Source organism: Drosophila innubila (assembly GCF_004354385.1).
Source record: "Drosophila innubila isolate TH190305 chromosome 2L unlocalized genomic scaffold, UK_Dinn_1.0 4_B_2L, whole genome shotgun sequence".
In the NCBI taxonomy this organism is placed as follows: Eukaryota; Metazoa; Arthropoda; class Insecta; order Diptera; family Drosophilidae; genus Drosophila; species Drosophila innubila.
This window is the reverse complement of record NW_022995372.1, coordinates 7,176,193-7,199,367: the sequence shown is the minus strand read 5'-3', so window position 1 is coordinate 7,199,367 and position 23,175 is coordinate 7,176,193. Positions and strand designations below refer to the sequence as shown.

The window sequence follows — 23,175 nt, the reverse complement described above, 5'->3', positions numbered from 1 at the left end:
ACAGACAGTGTGTGTGTGTGTGTGTGTGTGTGTGTGTCACTGTGCATGTTGGTTTCAGTGTATGCGTTGGCAAGCGTGTGCAACAAATCAAATTAAGTTATCTAATTGTTATGTAAACGAAGGAAGATTTTCAAAAGTAGAAGAGCAATGGGAAGCATCAGTCAAGAGTCTAGCTTGCCTTGATGTTTGGTAATGTTACACACACATCGACACAACAATTCTGGTAAAACATTCATATATCAATGAATCGCAGCATAAAGAAAAAATTGCATCAAAACCGAGCAAACTGAAAATAACTTAAGGAGAGAAATGTGCAAAACGAAGTATAAGAATGTATTTGTCAATATGTGAGTGTATATATGAGGGTATGAATGAGTGTATGAGTGTTATCGATGGAAACTAAGCTTAGCCGAGCTTTTATCTGTAAATGTGTATGTCAGCGAACAAAAGAATTGCGTTTAATAAACGTTTTAGATTTCGGACTATTTCAGATATTTTGTTCAAGCAACTTGATGAAATTTTATGGTCCAGAATTGTTGAAGAATAAAATTGACTCTAGAAATAAAACAAATGAAACAGCAACAACAAAACTCCGTTTGTATCAAGTTTTAAATTGATACTTAATTCACAGACATTTTCGAATTTCATATATTTATTTTAATAAAAATAAATAAATGAATAAAATAATATCATAGATTAGTTCGTAATTAAAATTTCTAAAACTCTTTTGTATTTTATGATACCTTGAATTTGGCTCTATTAAAAACTGAATATGTATGCAGTTAAATGCATTAACGGCTTTCAGCCTATATTGCACAGTGTTGTGTGTATGTGAGTGTGGTGAGCATATGCAACAATTACTCTCATGGCCAAATTCACACGCTCACATGAATTTTCACAGATTTTTTTCATTTGTTGGGTCCTTCTCTCGATTGCTAAAGTGTCAAAGGTTGTTTTGGCCTGTCGAAGGACGCGGCGGCCAAATGCGTTTATCCGAAACGGGAAATGAAAAGGGGGCAAGGGGGAGGAGAAAATAAAAGAAAATCAAAAGAACAGTAAAATGTTGTCAAGGTTAGTTAAATGGCAATGCCGTTGGCACAAAAAAAAATAAAGCGCCTTAAAGTGCGCAAAGCGAAACAGGACAAAGAACGGGAAAGCTACTTAATGTCAGTTCCATGCTCTCTTCAGTTAATGATACTTATCATTATCGGCACGCGGTTGCTTGATGCCTTATCAGGCGACATCGAGCTTCTTTAGCGGAACATTCATTAAAGCACGCACACGGCCACTCCCACAGCGAAAGAGAGAGCAATAGCAAGAGCTGAGATTACGTATACGCCCTGGGCTGCTTTTAAGTGTTTGTGACGCTGCGTGTCTAACTTAATGTGGCAAAGTCTTTGGCGCTGCCCGCCCCCATGTTAAGTGATAAAAATATCGTAACAAGAGCATGGCAGCCTTCACATCAGCCACACCCACATTCACAGTGGGTGGGCTGCACTTAAATCTGTTCTTGTTTCAAGTATGCATAACGTACATTTTAGTAACGGCTTCGGCTTTAGCTTTGCCTCGTTTTAAGTGACTGTTACTTGGCACGACATTGACAACGATATCTCCCCTCTTAATTTCCCCTCTCTGCCACGGATATGCCATTGCCTAACTTGTTGCTCTGTTTAGCTTTGCTCTCAATGAATTTTAGAGTTTTGGTTTCGTTAGACATCGTTGCTTCCTACCTAAAGTACAAAATTATCTCTGCATTCTTACCTGCTGTTTTCCTGTCCGCCTGTTGCCATTTTCTCTACCCTCTCTCCTCTCTCACTTTAAGCTCTTAGCCCACCAACTGTTGTGTGCATTTTGAAGCAGCCAAGTTTGCTTTTAATATTTAACAAGCGCAATTATCGAGATGACTATCCAAGTAAGTTTGTATTAATTTATAAATATAATGCAAAATTCTCCATCTCCTCCATACTTCTAAGCTTAAGCCAAAAGTTGAATTTAATGACCGCCTTAGTTACATGGCAAATGTTTGTCTTGTGTCTCACACTTTTTCTTTAAATTTTATTTTTCTTCTTCAACAAATTTAGTTTTTTTCTTCGAAGGCAGCACAATTTTAATTGCAAAACTTAGAAACTAGTTGGGAATTAAAAATCTCAAAGGAATTTCATATCGATTACTTTAAAAAGTTGCTGTTGAAAATTATTTTTAAAATATTTTATATTCATTTTTACTTATTCCACGGAAATATATTGAAGATATTATTTTCTCAAGTAAAAATAAATAAATATATTGTATATTTATATTTATTGCAGTTCTAAGTTTTAGAAGGTCGCATGACTAATGATTGAAAATTATAAACAAATTTTCAGTTGAAATAAATTTAACGAGCAGCTGCATTACAAATAAACACACACTTTGAGAGGCAACAACAGGTCGTATACTTTATGCACACACTCGATGTGGCATTTTCTGCTTAATAGATACACACACGCAACACACACAATTTGAGGTTTGTGTTTACAGCTATTAACAAACTTTTCACACCTTTAAATATATACTGCAAATATGCTAGTAAATATAGAGCATGCTTTTATATAGAGCATTCGATTTGAATTGCCAGACATTAACTCAATGCGATTTTGTAGGTGGAGCTGTTGGTAAATAGAACATAATTCGCTAGAGCGTTTTTCAAATTGTTCACACCCTCCGCCCTGTTGACCTGTTGGCCAGCTGTTGTTGTTGACCAACATCAATTTGCGCTCGTGCTGTCAATCTAAAACTGAATCGCGTCCAGTGTCCAATGTCCAGTTAGCGCACCTAAAATCGTCCGTAACCTCAAACAAACACGTAACGTATTTGCCGGCAGGAAGGGGGCGGGGAGAAAAAGTACCTCCGTTATTTGGCCAATTTTGACCTGCTAAAGCCGCGCTATCAACGTTGAGATTTTGCTGTTGGAATTGGGGTTTGATTTTAGTTCAGGGCTGTCGTTACGTTTACTTTTGTGGTTGTTGTTGATGTCGCTTGTCGTTGTTGCTGCCAATTAATCATATTAATTTGTTGCAGCACTATTGATTTTTGTTTTTGTGCCAGGTCATAAATTATGCAAATTTATGCTGGCCAAAATTGAGATTCAACACGCACCCGCAGGCCATAAAACATAAGTGCAATGCATCTGTTTTGCTGCCCAACTTGACCCAAAATTATGTATGTATTTATCGGCACATTTTCCACGTGGCAACTGCCAAGAGCAACAAGCAACAACAATAAAAAACACTGGCAACGCTTAAAAAAATCTAATTATCTGCATCAATGGCGAAATTTAATTAAATAAGTTTATACAACTTTTGTCGTTGTTGTTGTAAGTTTTTGTTGTTGTTATTGCTGCTGTCGTTGCTGTAAAGTTAATTAAAAAGGAAACGTTGCCACGTTAACACACACACACACACGTGTACACTCAACCTTCTTTCTTACTTGCTCAAGCTCTTTTGCAGTTTCTTATATAAAAGTGTTAGTATGTGTGAGTTTATGTGTGCATGTGAAACCGATCAACTTGGGTAAAAATTCTTTGCCAAAAGTTGGTAAAAGTTGTGGTTTTTGGAATTGCAGTGCATTCGTTAGTATAACTAAAAACTAATCAGCAGATGTTCATCAATTTAAGTTTGATTGAAATATAAATTTAATTCATTTACAGGGGATTTTAGGTTTAGAATTCATGCATTAATTTTAGTTTACATAAATATTTCTGCGGACGGAAGTTTGCGCTAGTGACGAAAGCAGGGTTATAATTATAATATTTATATAATTTATATATTAAATTGTATATTGACAGACTTTCTTCTTTAGACTTTTACCTCGATAAGAATTTTTTTTTGAAGATAAACTTTACATACAAAACTATTGTTAATATCTTTTCAGCATTTCAACTTAAAGCTTGTATTTAAAATTTTTCTTTCAACTTATGTCATCTATTATATTTTTAGCTTTAAACTTTTGAGAAATGTTTCAAGTTTCAAATAGAATATAACTTGAAAACGTTCAAAGTTTTTCAGCGCATTTTAGCATTCGCTTATATTTGCCTCTTGTTACCTTCACTCGGTGAGCAAAGCAACTTGCGTGCATTTTCTAAGCGAATAAAGTTGAGCTTATGAAAAGTCTATCCCTTCAACCCGACGTCCCCTTAACTAACAGCCACAAAAAAAAAAAAACAAAAGGCAAGACTGCAAAAGAGAACTACTTAAATACTTGCTGGGGGTAAAGTGTAAGAGTTTTTCACTTGGCAGCTGCCAGAGGAGAAGAGAGGGTGATAGACGTGAGTTGATATAGATAGAGGGCATCCATTAACTTATAGAGATATTTTGTGAGCTTTGTAGGTATCCCTATGATAGTTTCAGTTTCAGTTTTATATTCACATGCAGCTGTGCTGTTTAAGTATTAATAAGCAAACACATACACAAGCACTCACAGTTACTCACACACTCAAAGCACACACTCAAATTCGGTTGTATTCCACGCGTCTACGCAGTTTTTCGCCAATCTGTAAATTCTGAGCGCCTGGCTGGCAATTTCATGAAAATCACACAAAAATATCTAGACACATACAGCACACACACTCTCACAGACACTCTAACAGTCACTCACACACACACACACTCTCTTCCAGTCACTCACACCCACACAAACACACTCTTCAGACAGATGTGTTGTTTTTTGGGTCTGAATTGAAAAAATAACACAAAATGGAACATAGAATTTACACTGCTAAAAAGACAGATTTTGAAAATCAAGAATATTCAGTTTAAATTTTTCTAATTTTTAGTTTTGGAAAAAGTTTACAAAAAATATAAGAATAAGTTGATTCTAGACAGGGCGTTTACATCTAAGATTCCTGAATTTTCTTCTATGTGTGCATCGAGAACGAACTTTTTTTATATTAGTGTATGCTCAAATTTTCTACCTTTTCTTCTCCTTTTTACTCCCATCTCTTCTTTTTTTTTTTTATAGTTAGTTTCACTGACCTTTTTTATACATTTTTTTTACTCAATTTTCTAAATGTGCAACTGTTGAGTATTTATTACTATGTGTGTGTTTTTCGGTTTCAGTTTTTGTGCCAAGTGGCAAGCAATTCCGTGTAGCACCCAAGAGGATTTACGCTCGGATACAATTATATATAAAGGTACATATATAAGTATATCAAGTATATTCAAGTGCGCTTGGAAAGTTGGGAAAGAAAACTAATCAGATATCTCTAAATAGTCGTTGCTAAAAGTAAATCAGATACTCGCTTTAAACATTTCAAACATTTATATCCAAAAAATAATTTTCCTTAGCTGTTTGTTACAATGAAATTAATCATATACTTTATAACGCTATATAATGAATCTATGCAGCATACATTAGAGTGGGTCAATTTGTATGGAGTAAAAAAAAATGCACAAAGCGGTTATGAAAGTCGTAATCTACAATGAATTCTAAGAAAAATTGCCCAAGAAACCATGGCTCTAAAATGAATACCAAGCTATCACTTTGATATTGATTTATAACCGCTTCGTCGCGAAAAAAAAAATTGACCCACTCTTGTATACATGGTGTAGTTTTCTGCAAAAATTGCAATTTATCTAGCCCCACCCAATTCACTATTCAAAAAATGATAAATCGATTTTTAATATGTTCGATAGAGTGAACTTTGATCATATAGCATTTGCTTCGATTTTTCCCTGTAAATTGCACTTAGTTCAATTGTTACATTATCATTGTTAGTTCATCGGCAATGACGTCTGACTTTTATCTAATCTATTTCAAACACGCTTCTCAATAATTCCTGTGCATGTTTTAAAAGCCTGCCACTAAATTTAGTCATAGCCAACAAAAATTATAACTACAACAATCAACAATGAACAATCAGCAACTACAACTTATTTCAACGGTTAAATTTAACAAAAAGCGTGAGCGGACTGTGAAAATAAACATAACAAAGTTGTGAGGGAATTATTTAGTGGCATTATTTTTAGGCTTGCGAGCAAACACACCAACAATAATAGTCACAACAATGAAAAAAAACATTTATCCATTGTTGTTTAATGCAAAAACACCAAGAAATGGTGGAAAAAGTATTTAAATGAAAATAAATCCATGAAAATTTGTACAGTTTATGGGATTTGAGAAAATAAAGGTATTTTAATCGATAGAAGTTAATAATTTAAAAGATCATTTAAAAATGAAGAAAAAAATAAATTGAAATAAAGATAATATACAAAATAAAATTAATTATCAATTTGAAGAATAAGAAACTTTTGGAGTTTAAAAATTATTTTAAGCTCGTGGAATTCTGTCTATTGAAAATTATGAATGTGGGACTAAAAACTAAAGAGGATTTTCATTTTACTATTTTCATTTACTTGCAAAGAGAAACAAAAAAATGCTTTTAAGCACATACAATGTCATCGTAGTAATCAAATAAATGCTTGTACTAAGTAAAAAAATAACGTTGTAAGTCTCAGCGCACTCAGTCACAGTTTTGTCAATTAACTAGCAAAAAGTCAAAGTGAAAATCACTTAAAATATTAAATTACAAAGCCTAAATCGAGATATCATAAGAAGAGAGAAAATGAAGAGAAACACAGACAAAAGGCGAATAATCGAATAGAAAGACAAAGCAAAACAAAATCAAATTGCTAGACAATATTAAAGTCTGTGCCAGCTGTCGACATTGGTAAGGGTGGTACGGGAAGAAGGGAAGTAATGGGTATGGGGATGGAGGTGGAGGCAATGGAAATAGCGTGTAAAATGTGCAGCAGCATCGCAGCGACAGCGATAGCAACAACAACAGGTGGCAGCGACAGCGCACAGTGGTACAATCATAAAATAGATTGAATGAAATGTTGTAATGTGGTAAATAAATATGTTTCAATTATAGTATCACATAAGTACATTATTTAAAATGTATGTGTTGACAAGTTTTTATTTAACCGCAGATCTATTTATATAAAAATCAAATCAATAAAATTAAATACAGAAAGATATTTGTCAAACTGTAGTTGTAGTCATGTGACAGGTCGGCGACTCTAACAGCTGAGCCTTATTAATTGAAGAGAAAATCTTCAGCCCTATCGTCGGAAGCTTTATAAAAATAAAGAATATATATTTTTTAACGCTAAGGCATGCACCACAGTTACTCAGCCCAACCCCTTTTTATTTAATTCTCTGATAGCAACTGTCGTTAGATGGCGCTGACTGACATTTTGCAGCTTCAATTTATTCCATCAAGCTGTGCTTTGTTTTTGCATATTCCAGTGTTTCTCTCTATGTTTCTGTGTGCTTAATCCGTGTAAGTGTATCTGTGTGTGTTCGTGTGTGCATGTGTTTGTGTTTGTCTTTGCCGTTGGCTTTAGAATAAATATTAAGTATGCTCAGTCAGTGTACGTATTTATGCAAATAATTGTTTTCGGCCGAGTCAGTTGCGAAAGCAGCAAACTGTCGAGGTTGGGTAAAGTGATAGCTGTTGCTGCAGTTTTAATCTGGCAAAAGCACCAGCACATGCAGCAGCTTGCACCAACTGAGGCCAAGGCAAACAATGGGAGGAGAGAGGAGACCGGAATGCAGCAGTTGTTAACTCTGATTTAATGGCAACGGTGCTAGCCAACTGAAGCTCTACCTGAAACTGCTGCTTCTCGCTCGTCCGTGTTCCGACAGACTTCAACTTCCCTGGTTGTTGTTGCATTGTCAGCTCCTGCTCTCCTTGTTGAGCTGCCAAGCTTTCCAGTGTCCACCTGTCCACTTGTTCAACTGTACAGCTGTCCGCGGGCCTTGTTCAACGGAAGTGGCTACGTGCTGTGTGTATTCACTGCGTTTGCGGCAACAACTTCACGGCGAACCGGTTACGGCTACGTGCTGCGGACGTTGTTGAGGGGATTTAATAGGTTAATGGCAGCAGCTGGTGACTACAGCATGCAACACAGATTCTTCCTCAGTCTCTATATCTTCTAGTTTCTCTCTGCATCTCTCTATATCTCTCGACAGCCTTTTGGCATTATGATAAACATACATTTGGGGCCTCAGAATAGCCACCACGTTCGGGCAAATGGACTTTTCAATTTACTTGGCCTGCTAAAAGTTCAACATACCCCACTTCAAGTTCCCTTTAGATGAAACCGAGGTCACTGCTGGCTTTATTGTTAGCTGCTGGCCTTTTGGCCGTTGAATCAAAGCGCTTCTCCGGCAACAATTTGCTCAATTGTGGCAAAGAAGTTTTCAAAAGTAGTTTGCATAAAAAGCTTCTAAGGCTGTCATTGGAAAAGCTTGCATACATCCTCCCAACCTTTATCACAACCTTATGTGATGTTAAATTAACAGTCTAAGCTCGACTAAGAGATGCTCTGTTAACGAGTGAAGGCTATTAATGATTAGTTAAAGTTTAAGGTTTAATAGTTTTGTTAATAATACTTTTAAAATAAACAATAAAATGTGCATAAATTAAACAACAAATAGTGATATTCGTTGATTTACCATTTATGTTAATTATTACACTTAATAACATTTTGTATTAAAGTGTCTAAGAATCAGTTTCTTTAATGATAAAGAAAAATAGTGAGAAGTACATTTGGCAATCAACAGTCCAGGATATGAAATCAGTTACTTTAATAATACAATTACAATTGGGATTGAATTGTTAATAATATTATCATACTTATAATTTTAAATCATAAAGTTTAAATAATCTAAGATAAGCATTGAGTTACTCTATAGCTTGATGATAGGAATAAAGTAAAGAAAAAAGATATCTTGCAAGTATGCCCAAAGGTATGCAACATTTTGCTACAAAAAAATCTATAGAAAATAATTTATAAATTTAATAAACAGTCTACGATTGACAAAAAGTTACTATGCAATTAAATTTTAGCATTTTATCATAAAAAAAATAAAGAAAACTAAAAATTTTTTTTATCTTGCTGTTTTCTAAAGGTTGCAGCAATTACTTTGATATAAAAAAATATTAATTGCACTTTTTTTTTTTAACTCTCTCTTTTTTAACTGGCAACCAAATTTTCGGAAATTTTTCTAGCTACGAGACTCTTAGACACCCTATCAGTTGTAAGTGAGCGGCAAAAAACCACATATAAAATATGTGGTGAGCTTGCGGACAATGTGCAATCTGTGCTAGGCACATGTCACCCACACTCACACTCACGCACCCACACATGCACATACACATGCACGTTCACATGCAGAGAGACAGAGACAAAGGCGACATGTCAGCGACAGTGGGAGCAACTACAATAAGAACAGCAGCAACAACAACGGCAGCAGCAACAATGACAGCGACAGCAGCTGTGGGAAAAAAGGGCAGAAGAAGCACAAAAATGGAGAGAAAAACTATAATGACAGCCTCTAGACAAAGCACTGGGCGTTTGGGTGTGGGCGTTGAGGCAAAAGAGGTGTGGCATGTGCTTTGCAGCAGCAGCAGCAAAACTTTAATGGTGTCAGTAATTGTTAACTCAAGCGACGTTTATTTCCTGCCTGCCAGCTTGTCTCTGGGTATCTCTGCATGTGTGTGTGTTGGTGTGTGTGAGTACATTGCAAAAACATTGCATACTTTGTGGCGCTTTTATTATACAATACTGTACATCTTTACTTGGCACTTTTACGCCGCTGTTAAAGAAATAAAAACAAAAGTCAAGTGTCGCCAGGCAGCTGCCACACACACACTCACCAACACATACACACACAGTGAGAGAGAGAGAGAGAGGGAGAGAGAGAAGGGGCATGTGTGTAGCTGCTTGGCAGCAAATGCAAGTAAATTACGTATACGCCATGTGGTTGGCAATCTTTTTAGTGAAAATAAACGTGCGCAAATTAACTGGCACTGGGATAACATTTAATTAACACTCGACACTGAGGCCACTGACACACATGGACATACACACCCACACACACCTTCAACACACACAATTCTGCAACAATTTTACAACGTTGGCCACATTTGTCAATTTCATGTCAAAATGTCAACGGCCAAAAATAAAAAGGAATGTTTGGAATGCCACAGCTTCAGTTCCTGCTCCTGCCACAAGTTGTACCCCAGCAACAAGGATAACAAAGTCGTTATAAATTTGTCTAGACGCCTTTGTCTAGCAACATGACAACCAGGGACTGAACGACAGCTTGGCGGGCAGCCTGGACGACGGACCAGCTTGAGTGACATTATTGTCCATTCAATTCAATTCGGGGCCACTTTTCACGACCAGCCGCCAGGTCCGTTTGGTTGTGTGTGTTATGTGGAGTGTGCTGCCTCCAATTTGTCTAGCTGCCACACTAATAGTGTTTTAAATTATTTGTTAATTTGACTTTAACGCCTGTTTATGTTCTGTGTAATTTGTGTTTTTCGCTTTAGTGAAATTGCTGTTAAGTTTATAAACCATTTGCCTAATATATTTGCTAAATACAATTTATTGACCATTTTGCGTTTTTGATGGACAGCATGAAGTTAACTAGAAGTTGTGAAATATACTTGCTCTTCAGCTTACTAAACATGAACTTTACAAGAAGTTAAAGCATGTCTTTAATTTCATTTATATATATCACAAATTTCAACATTAATTATTTAATATTCTCCATTAAATTTTCTTCTTAAGTGCAAATTCTAAATTGTATTTGACTTTTTCCTAACTCAAGTTCTTATATTGATTTTTTGTGGAATTTACTCTGATGCTGTCTGTGATGAAATTCAGATCAAGATATTTGGCGGAAATTATCTTATAAATAATACAGCTTATGCTGTAATATCTCCTGAATTTCCTTATTTTATTTAAACGACTTTAATTAATTTTAGATTTCTGTTAATTCAAGGTATAAAATTTTCCATAAATTTCTGTCGATTATTGTTGAAAATTTGTATTGTATTTGTGACAGTGCAAATATTTATTATATCTGTCAATTAAGCCAATTACAACAAATGTTCGTTCGTTATAACAAGTTGAGCTCATTAGGCAAACAAATATATAAATATACATACTTGTAGTAATATATATTTGAAATTTGATTTATCGACTCGCCAACATCGACGTGGACTGAACTATATCTGTGGTCTTCCAAGTGATTAAGCAATAAATATAATACATTTACGAGCTGACAGTGAATTATTAACTTAGCGCAAGAGGCAGGAGACAATGTGAAAATTGTGAAAATGCGAAAAGTAAGCAAAAGTTACGCTATTTGCCACATGCCAGTTGACAGGCAGGCTGGGAAGTAGATGCCAAAGTCATTTCGAGCTTAGGCAAATGAACTTTGACTGGTGACTTGGAGCTCATAGAGAATATATTACCTCGTATCCTTTGCTGGTCATTGGAAATACAAAGCACGTTTTACTGTTAAATATTTGAGCAAAATATTAAAAGTAGGCAAAATGCGAGACGTGACACATTTTCAGAAGGCACAAATCGAATTTGCGAGTTGACTTTAAGAGCATAATTTGTGACTTACCTTACTTACTTAAGGGATATTTCAGTATATTTTTGAGACACATTTCTAGTGAAATAAATGTCACATGAGCAACTCCTGTCTCTCTTTCTTTTCCTTTCTTATAAACGTAAAACGCTTAGCACTAAAGACACAAAAATATAAAAGATTAGGCACCTGCAGGATGGGTCATGGGGTGGAGGGGGATGGCAGGGCGTTAACAATGCCGCCAAATGAAACAACAAAAAACATGGCCATAACAATAAAAGCACAACAATAAGCAGTCACAACGAGCACAGCTTTGACAAGGACGACGACAGAGGAACAGGAGAGGCAGCCAAGAGAGCTAAGACCATAGTCACAGTCAGAAAAAGAGATAGAAATAGAGAAAGACATAGAGCGAGTTCGCCTCATGGCCGTGTGGCTGCCAAGTGTAGCAGATTAACGGTATGTTTGTTAAATGGTGCACGGCAGTTGGTAACAGTGGTAGGAAAAGGGGGCGTGCCTCATAATTTGACTGCAAACTGGTAAACCTGCCTGTGGGCGCAATGTCCCGTTAGGGCATAGACAAAATACACGCTAATAAGCCATAGATAAAGACACAAAGAGTGAGAGAACGAAACAAACAACGAGAGAGAAAGAGGGACAAAGAAAGTGAGAATTAAAGCTGAGAATGATAAATTTAAGAAACAAACAAATTTTCGGACAAAATATCGGACGGATTGTTGTAATTTACTAGAGCTTCCTTAAATAATTTAATTAATTAAGAGAAGATGTAGAGAGATTTGTTAGAATATCGAAGTAAAAGCGACCTAAATTATGCGGCAAGAAAAATATTTTCATTTCATTTTCTTAATGCTTTTTAAAAGCGGCTTATACGAAAACGTAAATATGTCCGTGGTTATGTGGTTGTATTTTATTAACACAATGCTGTTCGTCTAAGTAGATGCAGAACAGGATTTGGAACTCACTAACCCTCAAACTGATTTCAAACTACCAAAACTGTTTAGTGATAAATAGGAAATCAACGAACTTATTTTTGGTAAATGGATTTGGAGGAAGGGGCTTTCATTGAAATCAAAAATTTTAGTTTAAACAACCGTCTATCAAACTTGTCATATGGAAATATTCAAACGACAACATCTGTGTGTCATTCTCCTCTTTGGACACTATCGTGCTGAAATAATAATTTATGATGTCTTGATTACATTGAAATTAATTAACATAATTTTTGAATCTGTCAGAATTTTATTTATTATTAATTTTTTTTCATTGATAAATTGCATAGTTAATTAATATAAATATAACATTATTTTGGCAGTTATATTTTTAATGTTGAACCAATTTTTATTAAATAATTTCAAGCTCACTTTAAATTTTCCCTTAATTTAATTAATTTATTATAGTTTTTTTTTTGGTTTGGCGACTTTTCTTATGAACATGTCCAGCAGTGTGCGAATACATTTTTGTATTCCGCTTCAATACACATGAATGATTTCTTTGTCGAAGCAAAACTCAAAGCACAACTCAATTTAATGTGGCAAATATGCAACTCGCACACAACAAATATGTTGTTAGCTGTGCTGTACATATATATATATATTTATATATAGATATATGATTTCAATTGATTTGCCGTCAATTTCATTTTGGCCAAATTCAAAGCGTTAAAAGGCAAAAATGGTCTGTGCAGGAACTGTACAAAAACCCACACACAAAATACATTAGATACAAAAGAAACATGACGCTAACATTGATGAATTATTATTTGGCCAGAGTCCTTACACAAATACACACACACACACACACAGAGCTATGCACAACAAATAAATACATTACACATACGCAATGTGGAGCCGAGTCAAGTTAAGGCCGCCTGTCAGCAATGTTTGCCGTTGCTGTTGTCCCGTTTTCCTAACCGCAATCATTCATCATGCTGCTCAACAACAACAGCAACAACAACTATAGGCATAACAACAATAACAATAACATGTTGCTTTGCTGTGGTTAGGCTCGTTGTCCATTTTCCGCTCATTTTGCCTCTCATCGCCTTGACATCGATATGGTGTTGATATACACATTCAGTACGCCGACATCGTTAATGTTATTGTATGCATTCAATATGTGTCTGGCTTTCCAGTCTCTCTATCCCTTCTCCACTCTCTCTCTCTTTGTTAAACTTTAGCTTGGGGCGAGCTAAACGCAATTATCGGTTTTGAGTAACCAACGAATCCCAAATTCCCCACGTGCTTGGTAATCCATCAATAAGGTTAAACTGTTAGCTTCACCACTTTGTCCTCAGCCAAGATGATACGTCTGAAACTTATAAGCGAAACTGTTAAGGATATCTGCAACTAACTTCCAAGCAAAATTTTATTTATTTGTAAAATATACTCGTAAACTATAGTGTTTTCCATGTCACCTGGCATTTAACTTTTATTACGGGCCATTTTGTTAGTTAACAAATTATCCAATCAAGTTAAGCAGCGAGCTGTTAGGGCAACAAGCAGAAAAGAAAAACTTGCATAAAAATAAAAGTCATTAAAAATCACTTGAAAGTGCTTCGACTGCAATTTGAGTTAACAATTCCGCCTCATTATACTCTCTGTGGGGAATGAGGAACACGGAGCACGAATTATGGCCAATGCCATAATGGCCATTAAAACTTTTTGTCTGTGCAAGCAATGTGGCAAATGGAAAACTGAAACAAGCTAAGAGAAATGAGAAAAGCGAACAAAAAGAAGCTGAAGAAATAAATGGAAATGGAAGTATGCAGAGTTAAGGTATGAGAGACACATTAGACCAAAACTTTTACAATAATCATTTGGAAACGAATGATGGTCAGTCTGTCGTTGTCCTTGGCCAATAAAAAAGAGAAAAAAGAGATATGATGCACACATACTTACATAAGACAAAAAAAACGATGCCAAAAGAAGGGAAGAGAAAAATTGAATGCGAAAAAAAATGAGAACTCAGATAGAAAATTTATTAGAGCGAAGCTCCGTAACTGCGCGGCTGTCAATACAAAAACGAACAATTAGATGGTTTTCATCCAGGGGGAGGGAAACCGGGGGATTGACGGTTGGAAGGAGGAACGGTATATGACAATGAGCCAACTTACGGACAACAACGGGCAACAGGCGAGTCGTCCTTCTGAATTATTGAGCGTTCAACTTGTTGAAAATCCAAGGATGTAATGGAGCTAAACATAACACACACACCAGCACACGCCGACACTCACACAGTCTCACATAAATATATGAGTGTAACTTTAATTTACTTATTTCAACAAAACGTTAAAAATTTACCAAGTTATTTCCCAACGGGAATGTCTGCATAGCGTGAGAAAAGTCCCCGCCAAAGAAATGTGAAATGGAAGCTCTAAAAACAATTAAAAACTTTGCGGCGCACTTGAAGAATGTGCGCCAAGCAAGCAAAGTTATAGCTTTTTAATTGCTTCGCATGGACATGGGTGTGGGAGTGAGTGTGGGCGTGTCTCAACTGAAGGTGCGAAATTGGAAATAGAACTCAGCATGTTTGCTTTATCGCTTCATTTCTCTTAGCGTGTTAAAGCATTGCATACTTTTCAGGGCGAGAAAATCCATTGATGTCGAAGAGTTGGATGAGGTGCTCTTAAGGAAATATGAAAACAATATTCTGATTATGCTATGTCAATATTAACACATTATTGGTTTTATCTATAATTTTATGTAATTTTGATATGATAAATTATTTTAAATTTATTTGATTTAACATAGATACTTTTCCAATGCCACAATCGTATTGCGTATAATTAAACAAGGACAAATAATTATTCAATAATTATTAAAATAAACACATATGGTTTTAAGCATTTTTTATATTTATTTAAAACTGATTAACTATGTAGTTAAATAAAAGAGTTTTTTAACCATCAAGCTGGTTATGTCCATAAAATATTTCTTTATGTTTTAAGATATTTTATACATATTATTGGCAATAAAATAAATTGTATTTTACTGCTCGAAATATTTAAAATTTTCAAATAATGCTAATTTTATATTTATGGAATGTACCAAAATCGAAAAAAAAGTGATAAAAAACTAATAAAGCATAAGGACAAAACTAATTCAATAATAAAAAAATTTATATTTACAAATCTTGTTAATTTTTATAAATTATATAAATATAAAATATAATTTTTATCAAATAAATATTAAATATAGGGCGTTCAATAAATGACCATTTTGTATTAATGAAAAATACATTTTTTCATTTAAGACAATGTTTCAATAGAGATGGCCAAACTTTCACGACGTGCTCCGTCGTCTGTAACAACGCCGTCAACAGCAACAGCAACAACTGCAACTGCAGCAACAACCACGACAACAACAGCAACAGCAACTTCAACAGTTAGTCATGGTCGCGGCGCAAATCAACAACAGGCACAACAACTGCAACGCATCCCCCGTGCATCCAACAACAACAATAATAACCATAAAAATCCTCAATTGGCCAATTTTGTTGATCCCGACGCAAGTGTTGCCCATGAGTTGTCGGCATCGTCGTCGTCTACAGCAGCAATTGCATCACCGGCATCGCCGGCGTACTCCAATTACAACAACAACAATCAGAACACTGCCTCACCTGCAATCTCACATGTTCCCCACTCGGGCACGCCCTATATGCCCCTGTTGCCCCCTGGGGAACGTAATCTGACCGATGCGGAAAATGCAGCGGAAAGAGCACGCATACGGGAGGAGTTCTTTGCAACGTATGACGTGATGACAGGAGTCCGGATTGCGGCCACGTTGGGTGGTTTCTTTGGGCTCATGGTTTTTCTCATCGTATGGAAGAGTCGCAGCAGCAGCAACGAGACGCTCAAGGTGCTCAAAGATCCTAAAATGGCAGCAGTTGCTGCGGTTTGCATGCAGGAGGAGGAGGAACGGGAATTGCAGGAGGCAATTGTTGCTACGGGCATGTCCATCTACCCGGATGAGTATGATGCACTCGTCTATCGACGCCAGCGCATGCTCTCCCTGGGCAATGTGAGTGCTCCGCCGCTGCTCAATCGTGGCTATCGCTGCGCCTCCGTGGGTAAGTCACATTCCATCCAAGCTCTACATTTTCATATTCCCTTTATTAATTTTGTGCCGGGACCAAAAAATTTACTTTTCTAAATTTTAATCAGAATAAGATTAGAGTCCAAATAATGACCAAAATTATATTCCGCATCAAAATCAGATAGGTTTAAACAAAGCTATGAGAGCTTGAAGTTTTCTTGTGCAGTGATGGAAAAAAAATTTAATTTTCCTATTATGCTGCAGAATCAAATTATAGGCCAATAAATGATAAAATTTGTGAAAATTATGACAGTTTGAAGTTTTTGGAAAGTGTCACGGGGAAAGTATGAAAAAATGGACAGTAATGGATTCGGTTTGGGTTTCTGATTTTATATTTATTTTTTTCTTTTTTTTTTAATTGCAAACTAATATAAAACTTTTTGCAAGTGTATCTCATTACCATCGCATTATTGCAGGTGGTGTTGGTGTGCCTGGCCCAGTTGGTTATAGTTATCTGTTGGAGCCGCCGCGTCGCTTTTCCTATTCGGCCATGTCGGCGGGCGGCGGAGCCCCAGGTGCGCCAGGAAGACGTAAGAGCGGCTCGGAATCGTCGCGTATCTTTAGCAACTATCCAATGGGCGGCAGCTTTGGCACGGACGATTACTTTATGGAGACGGATGATGAGCTGGAGCACGAGGAGTATATGCAACAGGATGCACAGGACGAAAGGGAGCAACTGCACCAACGCACAGATTCCACACGCAGCAAACAGGGATTTCTGTCCGTGCCAATGGCGGTGAGTGAGCGTCGAAGTTGAACAGAAAGCTAATAGGTTAGCTACATGAACCACAATCCAAGGGCAGTGTGAGATTTACCCAAGAGCTTACCTAAAGTTTGATTATAAACTAGTAGGGATGGCCAGCAAGCTCGACTGTGAGAGACCCCGTACTTTTTTGTGAAGTTTCAAATAAATATATAAAATTATACAAATATTAATAATAAAAATAAGTTAATATACAAAGACTAAATGCAAAACATACTATCCTGTTCTGTTGATTTCCTGTACACATGGCCAAAATAAGTAGTAATCTTTGTGTAAGACGAATTTAAAGTTTTTATCTTTAATTTTTTTTACTTTGCGAGTGAGTGCGTGGTAAAATTCGAAAATAAACTAGATCAGCAAAGGATATACTTACAGCCGTTCATCAAATTATTCGTACACCTAATTTCAATTAATTCTAGCACAGTAAAAATATTAAATTTTTTTAATATGATTCTTTTCTAAAATATAAATAGCATATTAGCATCATTATGAAAAAAGTAATACCTTAAGATTTGGGTGATAGAATACATTGTATGCTTGGCGATCTCCAGTTACATATAGTATTTATTTCACAACCTTAAAGCACTTATTAAAACAAATTTTTGCCATCGGAGCATTACGAAAATTCATAGAAACATATTCATTTTTGTAAAGCAATCGCGTCGAGAACCAATTTTTTAAAATAAGAGGAAACATTTTGATTGTAAGATTATTTGGTTTCTATTTAGAACTTTTTTCGTAAATTAAAATTTTTATGGAGAATTTTCTTGATTCAAGACACCCTTTTTTATCCGTGTAGAGCCTGTGTACTTTTTAAGTTCAGTTTAACACGCATTCTTTATCACTTCCATCCTCACAGGGACACGATTCAAGGCGTAGCAGCGCCATGACGTGCTGCAGCACGGATAGCTCCTACCTGGAGCGTCGCACCTCCGCCTATACGCTGGGTATGAGCAACTTGCCTCCGACGCTGCAGCGGAAACTGTCGACGGCCTCGCGCACATCGAGCATCGAGAACTGGGATTACTATTATCCAGATATTCAGGTGATACAGCCAACGCCCAAAGCCTCGCCTTGTCCCTCGGAGCGTAGTATCCATGAGCCAACTCCGAAGACATCTTCCTTGGGATTGAGTGGGCCCAGCATTAAGAGGAAGCACAGCATTGTCTCGTATGATCCGGAGAGTGCACAGGCTGGACGCAAGCAGCAGATTCATTCGATCAGTGCGGATACGGTGGACGTGTATCCTTACAATCAAACCACACTCGCGGAGAATGTAGATCTTGGTTTGCCGCTGGGTAAACCCGTGCAATCGGCTCCGCCCACAAGCCATCACCAGCAGGCCTTTCATTTCTGTGACTCGCCGTCGGAGGAGCTGCGTCTGGGCGTGCGCCGGAAGCTGACGCTCGTCGAGCTGCAACGGAATGTGGAGAGTAACAACAATAGTTTTCCGTATACGGCGAATGCTGCTGCGCCGGGTACGGCAACTGCCACATCCAGCAGTATTAGTGTGGACAGCACACCCGTGAGTCTGGACAGGCTGAACGGGAGCACCAGTCTGGGCACCGTCTCCGCCAAGGCGCCACCTTACGTGCCGGTGACTGATGGCAAACGTGCTCCACTTGCCTCGCTAAGTTCCTTTAAGATATCCTCGCTGGAGTGCCAGGATTCGGATTTGCGTTCCCTGGACGAGGATTCGGTGTTTGGGCTGGAGGAGAGTGCCGCCGATACGGATGACGATATGCAGCAGCTGAGCAGCGACAGCGAGGAGCAGAATCTAGCACTGGCAGCGGCTCAAATGGTGCAACCGCCACCCGTGCCGCAATCCTTTGCCAAGCCCCTCGTGATGCCCATCAAGCGGATGAGTCTAAGTGCTGTGCCCATGACGACGGGCGCCAGGCCACGACGTCCATTGCTGCAGCGTCACCGCACGATCAGCGCTTCCTCCAGCGACCGAGCTGCGGTGCCGCCTCCGCTGGAGACGCACTTTGGTGCCGTGATCTGCAGTCCGCCGCAGCGTCGGTCGCAACTATTGCAACAACACAGCGATCCACAGACGACAACGACAACAACAACGACAACCACCACGACCACAGAGGAGGACACGTGCTCCACGCTCAACACAGAACTGGGACTGTTGGATGCTGTGACAGCAACTGGAACAAGTCCCTCGGGTGAAGCAGGTGAATCGGCAACGCATACACAATATAGTAGCCTCAATACGGTCATCAGTGTGGGTCACTCCAGTCCAAGTCCACAAACGGACAAAAATTTCGTGTGTTCCAGTGGCACGGCCACAAATGTAGCTATCTGTCAAGGATTGGCTGGATTGGAAGTGGGAGGGGGAGTGAAAACGACTGCTCCAAATTCAGCACAACTGCCATCTAACAACAGTAGACTGGGCCACGATCCGTGCGCCTCCTCCATATCGGACTCGGTGATAGCCACGCGACCGCAAACCATTTGCATGCCCTCCTCCCTCAAGGATCTGATCCTGCGCGGCGGCAGTGCCAGCAAAAGTGCCCACAATCTGAGCCTGCATCACAATGAGACGACAGCGACGCCAGCTGTGATGCTCGAGCTGCCTTTGATAAGGCTACCCACAGATGATGATGATAACGACGAAGATGATGATGCTGATAATGAGGTTGGCAATGAGAATGGCAATAATGAGAATAGCTTGGAGGATCGGGATCCCAGTTTGCCCGGCACTTCCAGAAAGTGGTCGAAAGAGACGCTATTCTAGCCCAGTTTGTTGCCGCTGCTGCAAAACGTGCAGTTCCATTCAAGAGCTTAACAACTGACTTTCAGGGTAGTCACCAGGATTGCCACTACTACAGCTATGAAAACGAGGTCTATAATTATTTAGCTACAAATTGCTCATTTATTAAAAGACTGTCTTAACTAAAAAATACATGATTTCTGAATTGACGATGCAGAAATGTTCTTCTTGTTATTTTCCAAGATCTTGAAGACTCTTCAAATGAAATTCAAAAGAATTCAATTTTATACTGCAAATTGGAACTGAATTGAAAACTTTAAACGCGTTTGATGCAAATTTTTGTTTTTTAAGTTATGACAGTACAGAAATAAATGAGCGAAATATAGAAATACTTTAATACAGAGTGAAGAAATTAATTTAAAGGGAATTACGAGAAAATAAGGTCAAAAGAAAAGAGTGAAGCAATAAGAAGAAGAAGAGCAACAACAACGTATTCGTACTTAGAGACTGTTGTCTATTATTGTTAATAGAACTCTAAAAGTTAAGTAGTGATACTCGGATTTATTTTTCACACTATCTTTTACGAAATACATATGCAAAATGTATATTTATATATCTATTATATACATATATGTAAAAATATTTTTCATATAGTACTCGTAGTATTGCCAGCAGCCAGCAGCAAAAATCAGATATCAGTCTCCCTCTTATATTATTTCTATAAATGGAAACATTCTTCTAGTGTCTTAAAACAGCAGCCATAAAAATAACAAACCAAATACTTCAAGTATTGTAAATTAGAACTTTTGTATAGATTGCACACAAGAACTATAAAAAAAAACTGATGTACACTGACAGAAACAGAAGCCTATAGTATGAGCCATAAATATATACATATAAATAGATGAGAACTTAAAGACCTCGATAAGCATTAGTCAACTCTATTCTCTAGCTCCTTCCTACTTATTTCTACTTTCTTATTTTGATAACTTCATACTTCTTTCATAGCATTAACTTAGCACTTCATGTATTTTCTGGAAATTCTTCAAAAATAAGTTTTGAAAATGAGACAAATTAAGGCCATTCAAATGCAAATTGTTATTAAGAAAAAAAAAACAAATAAATGCCTACTATGATATATAATTAGTTGTTGTCGAAAAAATAATTCATAATAGCGTTACTTAAACGAGTGTTAAACTAGTATGAACAATTTCCTAACTCATCCCACCTACGCATCTCTATTTTTCTATGAAAATGCATTTGCTCCACAAGTGAGAAAAAGTTATAGCAAATATAAAGAATTATTAAATAATATATAATAATAACTTGTATTTTTCAATAACAACAAAGGAAAAACTCAAGAAACCAAATCAAAATATATTAAAGAAAATAAAACTAAATTTAAAATTTATGTATTAATAATAATATATGAATATAAAACTAGAGCTGCATTTTGTCGTTTTGTGGGGGATTCAACGAAACCAATCAGAGACTTTCTCACATGCCTGAGCCTAATTTGTACCTATCCTATTGCATAAGTGTAAATCAAGCCCTATTTCAATATTTTTGAATACTAATAAGTATTTTGTACGAGGGAAATCAACTCAAACGGAGCCTAGGAAATGGTATATCAAAATGTAAACAAACAAAAATCTAGTAATACTTACAAATAAAAAAAAAACAATATAAAAATTTAATTGTTGGTTATATGCTGAAGTCATTAAAAAATTTAAAACGATTGTAGCATAAAATTTGTTTCAAATAGCCGACAAAAGAAAACAAAAATATATATAAACTAACAATGTAGTTAAATATATATACATATATGTATATTTAAAAATATTAATAAAAAAAATAAATAAACTAATGAGAAATCGTAAGTTGTATATGTCGAAAAGTAGAAGAACCAATTGTTAAACATAAGCTTATTACAAATATAAGATCCAAATAAAAATCGAGCTGTTGCATTAAATGAAATGAATAATGAAAATGGTTCAACATGCATAACTTACATTTATGGGAAAAGTATAGAAAATGCTAATGCGCTTTTCGAATGTCATTTTATTTGAACAGTAATACTCTGAGAACTCTTTTGTTGTGCGTTTTTTTTTTTACTTTTGTACTAATACTATTTCCTACAAGTATTTCACTCAATCCAATCTTCTTATTTCCATATTCATGTATGTACCTTTAGCTAAATTTTAATCACAATTGGTTAAACTAAGTTGGAGCATGAAAAATAAAAGCAATTGACAAAAAATACACTATTAAATACAGTTATATAGCCAATGAGCTATTCAAAACACTTAGTTAAATGTTATACATATATAATGATGAAAAACCAAATTGATGTAAATGTTAGCGATATTATTGACAAATGTGACAAAAATGAAAAAAATAAACCAAACGAAAAACAATATACACAACAGTTGCAAAGACAAACTCGTTTCACTTTGAGATACATTTATATAGCCTAAATTCTGTACAATTTACAAGAGTCAGTCTTAGTATCTATATTTGGTGGAGTAATCCTTGGGAGAAACGACTAGACCACGACCTTTGCGCGCACCACGATAAACTGTCTCCACAATGTCAATCATCTCCTGTTTGTCCTCCAGCGGCCAGTTGATTTTGTTATTGTTACCCGTGCCCAAATCTATCATGATGTGCTTGTTGCGAAAGAAAAACATCACGGTGCAGGGGTCGTACAATTCGTACATTTTATTGAAGTCTGGCACCTCGGTTATGTCCACCAAATAGATGACGGCAAAGTTTTTCACCTTCTCGGCAATGCTGTACATCACCTCATCCATTTTCATGCACGCGGGATCCCAATCGTGGCCAAAACGTATTACCTTAAGATTAAAGAGGTTTTTATGCACTCTAATGAGACTCCGATGACCACATTTTTGTGGAATTTACTCACAACAACGCGATCCTCCTCTGAAAGTATGGCCTGGTCCACTTGCCAGCCATTGTGTAAATGCGGTAACATATACGACATCTTCGCTAATGGTTTTCTGTTATTATTTCCAGTAAATTATAAATTATTAAACGTAAACAAATTCTCCCCAATCGAATGCACTAAACTAAACAGTGCTGCCACCTTCCGCAAAAAGTTGATCCCAGAAGAAAATTTACGATTT

General features: G+C 36.8%; 2 protein-coding genes across 3 annotated transcripts in view; one reads left to right on the top strand and one right to left on the bottom strand.

Annotated features, from left to right (window-relative positions):
- LOC117782321 (mucin-5AC) overlaps positions 1–20,219 on the top strand; it is a 48,854-nt gene extending 28,635 nt beyond the window's left edge. For both annotated transcript variants that reach the window (XM_034619416.1, XM_034619414.1), the window contains exons 3-5: positions 15,703–16,518; positions 16,961–17,280; positions 18,167–20,219. In XM_034619416.1, coding sequence (XP_034475307.1) covers positions 15,720–16,518; positions 16,961–17,280; positions 18,167–20,053 — 3,006 coding nt within the window. In that variant the 5' untranslated portion in view covers positions 15,703–15,719 and the 3' untranslated portion in view covers positions 20,054–20,219. The remainder of the gene's footprint in view (positions 1–15,702; positions 16,519–16,960; positions 17,281–18,166) is intronic.
- Positions 20,220–22,376: 2,157 nt separating this feature from the next.
- Positions 22,377–23,123, bottom strand: LOC117781916 (thioredoxin-like protein 4A). The gene is made up of 2 exons (XM_034618800.1): positions 22,956–23,123; positions 22,377–22,884 (listed from the first exon to the last, which is right to left on the bottom strand). Exons 1-2 carry the CDS (start codon positions 23,031–23,033, stop codon positions 22,534–22,536), a joined length of 429 nt encoding a protein of 142 aa, XP_034474691.1. The 5' UTR covers positions 23,034–23,123; the 3' UTR covers positions 22,377–22,533.
- Positions 23,124–23,175: the final 52 nt, after the last annotated feature.